The sequence below is a fragment of the Symphalangus syndactylus genome, chromosome X (assembly GCF_028878055.3).
Source record: "Symphalangus syndactylus isolate Jambi chromosome X, NHGRI_mSymSyn1-v2.1_pri, whole genome shotgun sequence".
Classification (NCBI taxonomy): Eukaryota; Metazoa; Chordata; class Mammalia; order Primates; family Hylobatidae; genus Symphalangus; species Symphalangus syndactylus.
In genome coordinates, this window is record NC_072447.2 from 16787418 (window position 1) to 16800895 (window position 13478).

At 48.3% G+C, this 13478-nt stretch overlaps 1 protein-coding gene across 5 annotated transcripts in view; it reads left to right on the forward strand.

Annotated features, from left to right (window-relative positions):
• The first annotated feature begins 305 nt into the window (after positions 1 to 305).
• Positions 306 to 13478, forward strand: part of GYG2 (glycogenin 2) — a 53859-nt gene continuing 40686 nt past the window's right edge. For 3 of the 5 annotated variants that reach the window (XM_055267114.2, XM_055267115.2, XM_055267118.2), the window contains exons 1-2: positions 306 to 525; positions 1610 to 1744. In XM_055267114.2, the coding sequence (XP_055123089.2) occupies positions 1738 to 1744 (7 nt within the window). In that variant the 5' untranslated portion in view covers positions 306 to 525; positions 1610 to 1737. Of the gene's footprint in view, positions 637 to 1609; positions 1745 to 13478 lie in introns of all 5 variants that reach the window. The other 2 variants (XM_063635154.1, XM_055267116.2) reach the window with 2 other exon arrangements.

Genomic DNA, 13478 nt, shown 5'->3' on the forward strand with positions numbered 1-13478 from the left:
CTGAGGCCTGAAACACTCATTTATTCTCTCTTTCGTGCACTCATTCATTCATTCATTCATGCGTGCAAGTATGCGCACGTGCAGTTTTCACGCATTCAACGAGATCGCGGATAAGCCCTGCCTTCTCCCTCTGGGAGGCTTCCAGAGCGGCCTCCACTCGGGCTACGCACTGGCCTTGGGCCCAGGGCCTTAAGTCATCGCAAACATTTACTTTGGGGCCGGCTGATTAAAGGTTAAACGTCCAAACCTAGAAACCGCCGACTGCTGAAGGGGCCGCGGCGGGCGAGGGGCGGGGCGCGGGCGTGGATCGCAGCCCCCGGCGGTTCCCGGGTCTCTCTCCCCGGCAGCCGGGGCTGGGCACCAGGCGGCGCGCGGGTTTGCCGGCAGGGGCTGCAGGGCGGAGGAGAGGACCCGAGCCCGCGGGGGCTGGGCGGAGGCGGGGCCGGGCTTCCGGACAGAGGCCAATCGCTGCCCTCGGGGCCTCCAGCGCCGGCCCTGGGCCGAGGCAGCCAGAGTGCGGAAGAGGTGCGGGAGGCTGTAGGGGGCTGCGGGGGACCGTGGGCAGTGGAGGAGGCTTGGGCGCGGCGGGGGACCGGGGGGCGCAGAGGCTGCCCGAACGCCTAGGAGGTTTCGAGGGTGGGTGGCGTACAGAGGGGCGGGGGCGCAACCCAGACGCCGAGGATGGGGCCTGGGGGAGGGGCGCCGGACTGGAGTGCAAAGGAGGGGCGAGGGGCGCGGGGGGCTGGAGGTCAGAGGTTGCCCAAGCGCGAAGGAGGGGAGGGGTGCGGGGCGCGGGGGTAGGCCAGGAGCGCTTAGGGGTGAGTGCGCCGAGCCAGGGCACCGAGTGCTGGGGAATACAGGCCGTCCAGGCGCCGCGGGGCGCGGGGAGACGGAGGCTGCCCCAGTACGGAGGACAGACGGGGGCGGGGGCGTAGGGCTGGGAGGCTTGGGGAGGGGGCCGCGGGCCCAAGGCAGAGGCTGCGGGAGCGCGGGGTAGAGGGAGGTGCTGAGCGTGGAGGGGGCTCGGGGCGCTTGGGGAGGATGGGCGGCGGGCCCGGTCGGGGAGGAGGGGCGGCGAGAGGCGCAGGGGTAGGCCGGGGGGCGGCACTGGGGTGACGGGGGAGGGGGCACCTGGCCGGGGGACGCGGGCAGAGGCAGCCCAAGCTCGGAGGAAGTGCAGATACTGGGGTCCGGGAGCGCAGGGGTGGTCCAGGGAGTGGAGAGGGGTGACCGGGGGGCGCCAGCTGGGGTGGAGGAAGAGGATGCCCAGAACTCCAGGCAGGTGCGCGGGGCGGCGGGGCAGCTGCTGACACCGCTGAGGTCGGGTGGTGTCCCGGGGGCGGTGTCGTTGCTGGGCGCATGGGTGTTAAGACGCAGCGGGGTCGCAGGTGACTGTGGGGAGGACAGGGGGTCAAGGGGCCCCCGGCCAGAGGGCACGAGGCTGACCTGGAGCGCCAAGGAGGAAGTGCGGGGCGTGGAGGTCGCAGGGGCATCGGGGGAGGCAGGGGCCCCGTGGGGCGCAGGTGACATGGAGTGGGTAGGAGGCCGGGGGTGACACCGGCGGGGCCTGCAGCCGAGGGTGTCGAGACTGCCACGCTGTCGCCCCCAGGCCTGGAAATCCACGCGGATTCCCGGAGACAGCGGCTCTGCTCTGCGGGTTCGTGGCGAGGAAGTCCACCCACTGCTCCCGGGCGCAGGTCTGCAGGTCCGCGCCCACTGCCCGTGGCGCCACTGACCATGTCGGGTGAGTAGCTCAAGCTCCTTCAGTTCAGCCTGCCTGTTCCTACTGGCTTGGGTGAGAGATTGGTCTGCACTGGGGAGAACCCCACTTTGACCGCAGGATTGCCCCAAACCCCGAGTCTCCCCCCACTGCCTCGCCCAGGTCTCTCTGGGGCTGGAGGGAATGGAGATACCAGCCTCAGCTGCTGGGAGGGGGTGATTTACAGCAAGTGAAGGGGGCCTTGGGATTTCACCAGTTTCCTTTCGTAAAATATAGTCCTGAAACTTTTAATGGGCTTGTTTCTTGGGAATAGCATTGAACTGCCTGAGACTGTCACTGCCTGGAAGGCCGATGGGAAGAAGTCTGTTCTCCTGAAATGGTCCTAAAGCTCTGGGAAGAGGCTGCCTTGAGTTCTTAGAACTCAGACCACGGTTTTAATTTCTGTTTCCAGTACAGATACAGGGATGGCCCGGCTGGGTGGCTCAGGCCTGTAATCCCAGCACTTTGGGAAGCTGAGGCGGGAGGATTGCTTGAGGCCAGGAGTTTGAGACCATCCTGGGCAACATAGGGAGACCACATCTCTAGGAAAAAAATTTAAAAATCAGCTGGGCATTGCGGCCCCTGCCTGTAGTCCCAGCTACTAGGGAAGCTGAGGTGGGAGGGTCCTGAGCCCAGGAGTTTGAGGCTGCAGTGAGCTATGATTGCACCACTGTACTCCAGCTTGGCTGACAGAGTGAGACCCTGTCCCTAAAACACAACAACAACAAAATAAGAATCCAGGTTAATCCTCCTGCAGGCAGAGGGCTGGCTGGCAGGAATGGCAGGAAAGGCCTGCCCCCCAAGGACCGGTGAGCCCCATCTCCCTGCCCTTGAGTTTTGTGGACATCAGATAGACCGGTTGACTTAAGAGGCCTAGATATGTGAACATAGAGTGTAGCCTCGTCCCATAAGAAAGATGCTGTTTCTATTTTTTATCATTAAATCATTAAGACGCCTCCTTCTTGTACCAGACCACACTGGATCATTCATGAGTGCATTTTATGTATTTATTTTTAAATGTATATTTTTAAAATTTTGTAGAGACAGGGTCTTGCTATGTTGCCCAGGCTGGGCTTGAACTCCTAGGCTCAAGCAGTCCTCCTCCTTTGGCCTCTCAAAGTGCTGGGATTACAGGCGCGAGCCACCACGCCTGGCCATGAGTGCAATTTAAAACACACAAACAGAACAGATGACTTTTTTATTCGGAGGAGAGATTTGGTAAATCACAGAGCTGCTTCTCTCTTGTTTTTTCCCACTCTGGACTTAGAGATGAAAATTGTCGGGGCAGGGATCTTAAGGGCTGTTTTCATCTGGAAGAGTCTGTTCCAAGGAATGGCAGAAAAGATTCTCTGTTCTAGGGACACATTTGGAGCTCTCTAAAGTGAAAGCCACACGTTTCCCCAAGCCTGCTAGGGTCTGTATAATAGCAGCATTCAAGACGGACATTCGCATACATCTTGGTCAGCCTCGTGCCAGAAGAGAAGACTCAACTCTTTGCAGAAAATGAAAACCACCTTTGAGTAGAAAAGGGCTGAGAAGGAAGCTGCTAAGGTTATTTTGAGGGGTGATCAGAAGATTCCTTGAGTGCAGGGGGGCAGGCAAGGGGTAGAAAGAAACTGTTGTCACAGATTCATAAAATTCTCAGCCACTGTAATCTCCAGGCTGGACTTGATTTTGTGACAATGTCTCCTTTTTGTGGGCTGTAGTGCAGTGACAGGTTTTCTTGCTGTTTTTCCACTCCGTGCTGTTGCTCAAAGTGTCCGCTGCAGTGGCACGTGGAGTGGAAACTCCCTCTTTGAATGCAGTAGCATTGGATAATTGTGGATGTTCTCTGGCACCGCACCAGGACTTGATCACCAGTTGTTTCTTCAAGGCAAGGCGATGTGGAAGCTAAGCCCTGTCAATCAACGTTTCATCTTCTGTTCTATTTCAGTCTGCTGGTCTGTCTTTGCGCTTTAGATGGGTTTTACGGTGTCCTGGATGGGAAGTGGCTAACCTTCAGGAGGTGCACATTTTTGTTCCAAAGCAAAAGTCTGAGTCTCGGATCCCTTGTTGCTGGAGAGAGCTCTTGTGCCAACTGGTGTTGTCTTGTCATTGTGTGACTGTGGTCAGTATTCCCCCCACTCTAAACCAAAGAGAGAAACAGGGTATCCAGTAGTTCCATAAAACTCTCACCCTAAATGCAGCCGTGTCTGCATTCTCTTTTGGGTTTGAGATCAAGGTAGGTGTGGTCAGGGCTGGTTCCTCCTGAGGCCTCTCTCCTGGGCTTGGGCCTCACAGGGTCTTCCCTTTGTGTGTGTCTGTGTCCTAATTGCCTCCTTTTTTTTGTTGTTTGTTTGTTTTTGAGAGAGAGTTTTGCTCCTGTCGCCCAGGCTGGAGTGCAGTGGTGCCATCTCGGCTCACTGCAACTTCGGCCTCTTGGGTTCAAGCGATTCTCCTGCCTCAGCCTCCCGAGTAGCTGGGATTACAGGTGCCCACCACCATGCCCAGTTAATTTTTGTATTTTTAGTACAGATGGGGTTTCTCCATGTTGGTCAGGCTGGTTTTGAACTCCTGACCTCAGGTGATCCACCTGCCTTGGCCTCCCAAAGTGTTGGGATTATAGGCATGAGCCACCGTGCTCGGCCTAATCTCCTTTCTTAGAAGGACACCAATCCTATTGGATCAGAGCCCGCCCTAGTGACTTAATTTTATCTTAATCTCTTCTTTAAAGACCCCATCTCCAAATACAGTTGACATTCTGAGGTCCTGGAGGTTATGATATTCATATATGAATTTCGGAGGTGCACAATTCAGCCCATAATAGGATAACTCATTTATTTGAATACTACTGTGTTTTTCTGCTGGCGCTGCCATAACAAAGTCCCACAGACTGGGCGGCTTAAACAACAGACATTTACTCTCCCACAGTCCTGGAGGCTGGAAATCTGAGATCAGGGTGTGGGCAGGGCTGGTTCCTCCTGACGCCTCTCTCCTTGGCTTGTAGATGTGGTCTTTCTCTGTATCCCCACAAGGTCATCCCTCTGTGTGTGTCTGTGTCTTCATCTCCTCTTGTAATGAGGCCAGCAATGCTACTGTATTAGGACCCACCCTAGTGACCTCATTTTACCGTAATCACCTCTTTAAAGACCCCATCTTCAAATACAGACACATTCAGAGGTTCTGTGGGTTAGGGTTTCATCCTAGGCATTTCAGGATGGGTTATCATCCGTCTATAACACCCATTAATCATAATGTTTTCCCTGAGGTCCCCATGAAGAGCCATAAAGCCAGCACACGTGGTTATCAATCAGTGATCACTCTGCCGTTTCTCTTAGTTGTCACTGAGATCCTCATGAAGAGATTAAAAAAACCAGCGCACATCGTTATCAATCATTGATCACTTTGCCAGTTCGCTTAGTTGTCACTCATATCCTGATGAAGAGATAAAAAGGCTGTGCACATGGTTATCAATCATTGATCACTGTCATTTCTTTCAGTTGTCACTGAGATCTTCAAGAAGGGGTAAAAAACCAGTGCGTGTGGTTATCAGTCACTGATCACTTTGCCATTTCTCTTAGTTGTCACTGATGCCCTCATGAAGAACTATAAAACCAGTGCATGTGGTTATCAGTCACTGATCACTTTGCCATTTCTCTTAGTTGTCACTGATGCCCTCATGAAGAACTATAAAACCAGCACAGGTGACGATCAATCACTGATCACTTTGCCGTTCCTCCGTGTTGTCCTCTGCACCTTGCTTTGGGCCAATTCACTTGCATCATCCCTTTCTCTAGACAGCCAGAGGGCCCTCCCTGGCAATGGAGACGAGACCTTCTTACAGGTCTTGGAACCCTCAAATAGCTCCTCGTAAGCCTCAGGGTAATAGAAAAGGCCGCATATCACCTTCGTAATCCGGGCCCTCTGACCCCATCTCTTCCCGTGGGTCCTTATTCTTCAGCTGCTGTTGCTACGCTGTGAGGGATGCAGGATGCAGCATACAACCTATCATCTCCACCTCTGGCCTTGGCTGGTGGACTTTTTCTGCCTCTTCTTCTTTGCTTATTATTTTTAGTTCAGTTTCTTATTGGAGGCAGGAGACAGTAGCTATTTTGAGGGCTTTTGTTGGTGTTGGAGTCAGAGGTGACCTCAGACATTTAATTAATCATTGAAGCCCCGGTTTACTTGTTTTGGAAGCACATCTCTGTGTTGGAAAGGGAATTAATGGTAGCGCATAGGTAAGCCCCATGTAGACACTCCTGGATGGATGGGAGCCATATTCATTCTTGTTTATTGATCCACTGATTTCTTGATGGGTAAGTTCTTCCTGGCCATTTATCCCTGAGCTTGGATGGTGCCCTTTCAAAAACTGCTACCAGCCATAGGACTTGCTTTGCGGTATTGAAACACCCATTTCTTAGGGCTGATGTTTCTCATGGAGCTGTGGGTGTCTGAGGACAGAGCTTGTACCTTGTCAGCTGCAGGGCCCAGCACCTAGCAGATTCTTGTGCCTGGGAATTGCCTGGGACGTGAACCCACAGTGAACATGTAATGCACTGAAAGCACATCATTAGGCCCACATAGACATCTTCTGCCCCTTCACCTTGTCTTCTGCCTCCAGCTTCAATCCTTCACTCTTTCTCTAAGCAGATGCCCTTGTGTGGGCAGCTTATGGCACAGCACTGTGGACTGGGGTAAGCAGTGTCCCCCATAAAACTCATGTCCCCCCCAGAAGCTGTGAATGGGACCTGCGAACCCAAAAGTATCTGAGACAGGTCTCAGTCAATTTAGAAAGTTTATTTTGCCAAGGTTAAGGACATGCCCGTGACACAGCCTCAGGAGGTCCTGACAACATGGGCCAAAGGTGGTCGGGGTACAGCTTGCTTCTACACATTTCAGAGAGACATGAGACATCAATCAATACATGTAAGATACACATTGCTTTGATCTGAAAGGGTGGGACTACTTGAAGCAAGGGGGTTGCGGGGGGTGATGCCAGGTCATAGGTAGATTTTTAAATGCTCTGATTAGTCGAAGGAGTTATTATCAATAGAAGAGAACGTCTGGGTTATGATAAGAGGTTGTAGAGACCAAGGTTTTATCACACAGATGAAGCTTCCAGGTAGCAGGCTTCAGAGAGAATAGATTGTAAATGTTTCTCATCAGACTTGAGGTCTGTGTGGATGTTTATGGTGGTCAGCTTTTCCTGAATTCCAAAATGGAGGAGGGTATGATGAGGCATGTCTGACCCTCTCCTCATTATGGCCTGAACTCGTTTTTCAGGTTAACTTTGGAATGCCCTTGGCCAATTAGGTAGTTGCGAGGCCTAGAATTTTAGTTTAGATTTACAGACCTTATTGGGAAATAGGGTCTTTGCAGATGTAATTAGTTAAGCATCTCAAGATAAGATTATCCTGGAATATTTGGGTGGGCCCTAAATCCAATGACAGGTGTCCTTCTAAGAGATAGAAGAAGAGACACAGACACGGAGGAGGCCATGTGGAGATGGAGGCAGAGATTGGAGTGATGTGGCCACAAGCCCAGGGACATCTGGAGCCACCAGGAGCTGGAAGAGGCAGGAAGGACCCTTCTCTAGAGTTTGGTTTTGGAATCCTGGCCTTCAGACCTGTAAGAGAGTAAATGTGTGTTGTTTAAGTCTCCCAGCATGTGGCACTTTCTCACAGCAGCCCCAGGAAGCTCATTCATGGGTTTGCTAGGGGAAAGGAGTCAGTGATGAGCCCACCAGTAAGCAAAGTGACCACGGCAGGTAAGATGGCACAAGAGATGAAGGGTCCTGTGTCATAGGAGGTGAGGGACTGTGATGAGAAGGGTCGTCTTGGGGAGCAGGGTTTGCAGGAAGATCTCTGAGGGATGGGTGGTCTTTCCCATGGCCACCGTGTGCTGGGAGGAGAGCGAGTTCCAGGTGAGTTAAGGGAATGGTAGTAGCCCCATGGTAGTAGCACACATCATAGGATGTGCTTGAAGACCCAGAGGGGTTGAGCTGGACGTGGGGACTGAGTGTGGGGGGTGAGATGACGAGCAGTCTGGACCCAGCTTACATTTGCAGACAATGAGAAAACCACTGGTGTTGGGTTGGCTTTCAGGGCAGCTGATGGCTTTCACTGTGTGTTGGGGGAGAAAATGTGGTTTTTAAGGACCGAGGAGACAGATAACAGGGACCAGAATCTACAGGGTGGAGCAAAGAATGCAAAGGAGGGAAGTTGTGGCTCAGGGTGGTTGATGCAGAGACCCATTTTAAATGTTTTCTAGTCTGGTGCGGTGGCTGGCTCACACCTGTAATCCTAGCACTTTGGGAGGCCAGGATGGGAGGATTGCTTGAGGCCAGGAGTTTGAGACCAGCCTGGGTGACAGAGCAAGAGACCCCATCTCTACAGAAAAATTAAAAATAAATTAGCCAGGTGTGGTGGTGAGCATCTGTAGTCCCAGCTACTCAGGAGGCCAAGGCAGGAGGATAGCTTGAGCCCAGGAGTTCCAGGCTTCAGTGAGCTGTGATGCTGCCGCTGCACTCCAGCCTTGGTGGCAGACAGAGCAAGACCCTGTCAAAAAAAAAAAAAAGGGCCAGGCACAGAAGCACACCTGTAGTCCCAGCACTTTGGGAGGCTGAGGTGGGTAGATCGCCCGAGCCCAGGAGTTCGAGACCAGCTTGGGCAACATAACCTGTCTCTACCAAAAATATAAAAAATAGCTGGATGTAGTGGGTGCACTTGTGGTCCCAGCTACTCAGGAGGCTGAGGTGGGAGGATTGCTTGCTCTCAGGAGGTCGAGGCTGCAGTGAGCTGAAATCATACTACTGCACTCCAGCCTGGGCAACAGAGGGAGAACTTGTCTCAAAAACCACCACCACAACAACATAACCAACAACATAACCCAACATTTTCTGTTGTGCCTCTTGGTTAAGATCTCAGGTTAGTTATGCAAGAGTAGAATGTGGGATTGGAGGCAAGTGGACTTTTCCTTACCCCAGAATTCATGTCATAAACGCTCTGCACAGACGAGGCTTCTGGGACTCTTGGGGAGACCTAGGAGGTGGGTAACAGGGATCTGAATCTACCCGGTGGAGCTCATGACCCAGGTCAGATGATGCCAAGTTTCATTTTATACATTCTCTGTTCTTCCTCTCCGCTCCTTAAGAGCGCAGGTCAGTATGTGGGATTGGAAACAGTGGACTCTTCCTTACTGGGGTATAGGAGTTGGCACGGCAAATATTCTGCAAAGCAGGACCAAGCATCGAAATAGCAAGGTCTAACCTCAGTCATCTGTTTCTGGGGGAAAATCCCAAAGCATGGCCTTTGGAGTGTGATTTAGCCCTCATGCTCGGATTCAGTGGTGAGGTTCAGAGGGGAACCAATCCCTCTGAGCATCTCGAAGGTGGACAGAACAGTCAGCTCAAGAGGAAATCCCTAAACAATGCCCCCCGTCTCGGGTCTTCTCTTCCCTTTGTCATTGTAGTTCCCAAAGGATGCACTCCTTTTCCTTTCTGTTCTTTAATTCACAGGGTCCTTAAACATGGTTCCTCAGATTTCAATAATCTATACATTGGAGATTACAAAGAAATCTTAATATTGCCAATGAAAGGCTAAAAATTGTAAATGGCACTTTGTTTTCAGTTTGACATTACTTTGCTGATGATTCTTTTCATAATATATATGATTTGATTTATCTTATTTTTTACTTTGCCATCCACTTTGAAATGACACACACACACACACACACACACACACACATTTTCTTCTTAAAGACAGGGCTCTGCTCTGTAACCCAAGCTGGAGTGCAGTGGCACAATTATATCTCACTGCAGCCTCCAACTTCTGGGTCAAACAATCCTGCCGTCTCAGCTTCCCAAGTAGCTGGGACTACAGGCATGTGCAAAAAAAAAAAAAATTTAAGATTAAATGAATACAAGTCCATTCTTAGTATGAAACACATGCTGAAATAACTGCCTGAGAAATGGTACGTGGTAGACAAATGTGCAGCAGATGTGCTAATTGGCCTGGGTATAGAAAATTAGCTATTTGGTCTGGGTATACAATTTTAGGTTGAGGACCATTGCACTCAGAGTTTAGATATGGTGGTTTGTTTTAGTGTCTACTATTTGTGATAAGAAGTCTCAGTCTCATCCTTAATAGGATTGACCTGTATTTTTATTTTACTTTCATTTTCTTGGCATTTTCACGATGTTCTCCTTAGCCTTGGTGTTTTTAAATTCCAGGAACATGTTGTCAGGAAAAGGACTGTTGATTTTCTTTCTTTCTTTCTCTCCCCTCCTCTCCTCTCCTCTCTCCTCCCCTCCCCCCTCCCTCCCTCCCTCCCTTCCTTCCTTCCTCTCTCTCTTTCTTTCTTTTTTCTTTTTCTTTCTCTTTTGCTGCATACTCTCTGGGCTTTTTAAATCTAAAGACTGACTTTCTGCTGTTGAGAACATTTCCTGTTTCTTTGAAAACTTTTCTTCTCTCTATTTTTTTTTCTATTCTCTTATTCTGAAACTCATGTTGGTGAACCTTCTGAATCACTCCTGTAGGCTTCTAGCTTTCTGAAATTTTCCACTTGTCCCTTTATTCTACTTTCTGAGAGATGTCCTCAGTGATGTTTTCCAAACCTTCCGTTATTTCATTTTCATTTCAGCAAATCATATTTTTAACTTCTAATAACTATGTCTTATCCTTGGAGTGATCTTTTCTATAGTATTCAATTCTTGGTTTATAGATGTATCCCTCTCCCCCTAATCTTTTGAAAGAATAGTAATTGGTGCAGTCAGAATTTTTATGTCTGCCTGTCTGTTCCTTGAATTTCTATTCCATGAACTGTCTGGTATTTCTGGGGTTCTTCCCATTCCACCCCATAACTTTTCAGTTTTCTCTTTTGTGGTGAAGGTGTTTTTCAAATGCCTGGTAATGGTTTATATCTACATGTATAAAAATGAGGAATGTCCGTTGAGCTGTGCCCACTTGCAAGGGTTGCCGACTTGTCTGAATTTGTCAAGGTTATGTTATAGGTTGGGAATTCCACTTCTGTGTGATGGTAATTATTTTTTTCTTGGGCTTTTTGTTTCCTTTAGAGTAGATCCTATTATCTGATTTTGCCCCTGGTGATGGATATATTTGGCCTCTGAGAATTCTGCAGAATTTCAGTGACTTCTCCAGTTTCTCTTATTGACTGACGGTTTTCTCCTGCCTCTTTGTTGGCTTGGGGTTCACACTTGCCTTCCTTAGCACACTTTTTAGTTTGTTCTCCTTTTATCTCAGGAGGAAGGAAAGAGAAACTAGGAGCTCCGCATCCACCATCTTTGCGTGAAAGATTCCCGGTTTACACTTTTAATTACGTGATTGAATTGACGAAAATGGATTGACCTTGAAAACATCATGCTGATGGAAAGAAGTCAGACACAAAAGGCCATATGACGCTTGATTCCGTTTACATGAAATATGCAGAACAGGCAAATCCACAGAGATAAAAAGTGATTGGTGGTTGTCACAAGCTAGGGAAGGGAGAAAGGGGAGATACTCCTTAATGAGTGCAGGGTCTCTTTTTGGGGTGATGAAATGTCCCAGGATTAGATAGAGGTGGTGGGTGTACAACATTGTGATGAATTGTGTTCTTTACAACAGCGAATTTTATGTCATGTGAAATTTACTGTGATAAATAAAAAGGAAATATAAAATTATTCCATTTTCAAAAGGCTGCATAGTGTTTGATTCCATTTATAGGAAATATCCAAAATAGGAATGTAGAGATAGAAAGCGGACTCATGGTTGCCAGAATGGGGAGTGACTGTGTAATGGGTACAGGGCCTCCTTTTGGAGTGATGAGAATGTCCTCGGATTGCCTGGAGGTAGTGGTTGCCCAACATTGCGCATGGACTAAATGCGAGTCCCTTGTGCACTTTAAAATGGTTTGTTTTATGTTGTTAATTTCCCACTAATTTTTTGAGAGTTTGCATGGAAAGGTGAAGCTCTAAGCAGGTCGTATGTTTAGGTGTGGGGATACCCATTATGCTGCTTAGAAATATGTTCACACTTAGGGCTCAACACTGGGGGTTCTACTTGGTAATTCTTTCTGCCTCCACACTCTTTCAAGATATGGGTCAGAGAAACCCTGGTGAGGATGGGGTAGGGGATTGGATCTCTGGCTCTGTTTTGGGCATTGTGTGATTTTTGAGGTCTGTGGGTGAAGCTCACACAGTACCTTTACCTTGACCAGCTCTGGGCTTTGCAGATATCAGTCCCGAATGCCTGCTTCCTCTCCCAACTCTGTCCTCTGCTTAGAGACAAAAGAGCCTTACAGACAGCTGAATGGGTCCATTCTTGGGAATGTTCTTGGGAAGTAATTTTGATCAGAGCTCAGGCCTTTGGAAATGTCTAAAGAAGTAGTAATCACCATTATTATCATTTTAAAGCCAGTAACTAAGAAAACTATAGATAGATTATAGATAATGGTACTAGAGATAATTTCTAATCTATAGACTGTAGGTAGACAGATAGATGATTGAAAGACTGATAGATATAAATAAGTAGATACATAGAGGACACATATATGATAGGTAGATGATAGGTAGAGAGATGATGGAGATAGATAGATGGATGATAGATGATATATAGATGATAGATAAATAGATATAGATGATATATGATAAATAGATGATAGAGATACATGGATTAGATAGCTGGATAGATAATAGAGATACATGATAGTAAGATAGATAATAAATAATAGATGTGAAGAGGATTGGTAGATGATATGGATGGGTGGATAGATAGATGATAGATAGATGGATAGATAGATGATGGATGGATAGAAAGATGATGGATGGATGGATAGATAGATATATGATAGATAGATAGATAGATAGATAGGTGAATAGATGATAGAGATAGATAGATAGATGGAAGGATGGATAGATAGATGATAAAGATAGATTATAGTAAGATAGATAATAAATAGATGTACAGAGAATTGGTAGATGATGGATGGAGGGATGGATGAATAGATGGATAGATAGATGATGGATGGATGTATAGATGATAGATAGATAGGGATAGATAGATAGACAATGGATGGATGGATATATGACAGATGGATAGATGGATGGATGGATAGGTAGATATAGATGATAGTAAGATAGATAATAAATAGATGTGCAGAGAATTGGTAGATCATAGGTAGATGGATGGATGAATGGATGGATAGATAGATGATAGATAGGTAGATGGATAATATAGATATTATCCAATGATAGATGATAGATGGATGGATGGATAGACAGATGATAGATAAATAGATGAATGGATGGATGGACGGATGGATGGATGGATGGATGATGGATAGATGGATAGATATGGACTGATGACAGGTATCTTTTGTTCTACAGAATTAAGTTGTAACGTTTGCTGTCTGTAATTCTCACTCCCAATGGAGATGTCAGGAATTCTCATTCTTTCTTCGTTCAAGGGTGGGGAGGAGGAGTCTACAGGAGCAGCTGTAACAGGCACATTTTGGAATTTACCCCATTGGAATGTAAAGGTCAAGGAGGCAGCCCTGTGCCACACGTCTGGGACACCTGTGTTTGTTACATTTAGTGCGAATTGTGGGTTGGCTTTGCTTGGAGTGCTACTTCCGGGAAAGGCACTGTGGTTGCCTACATGCTGAGCATTTTAATTTCCATAGACGGTACACTGGGCTGCACACTGTATGGGACTTCTCGGCGTTGCTGGCTGCCCTCCTGACT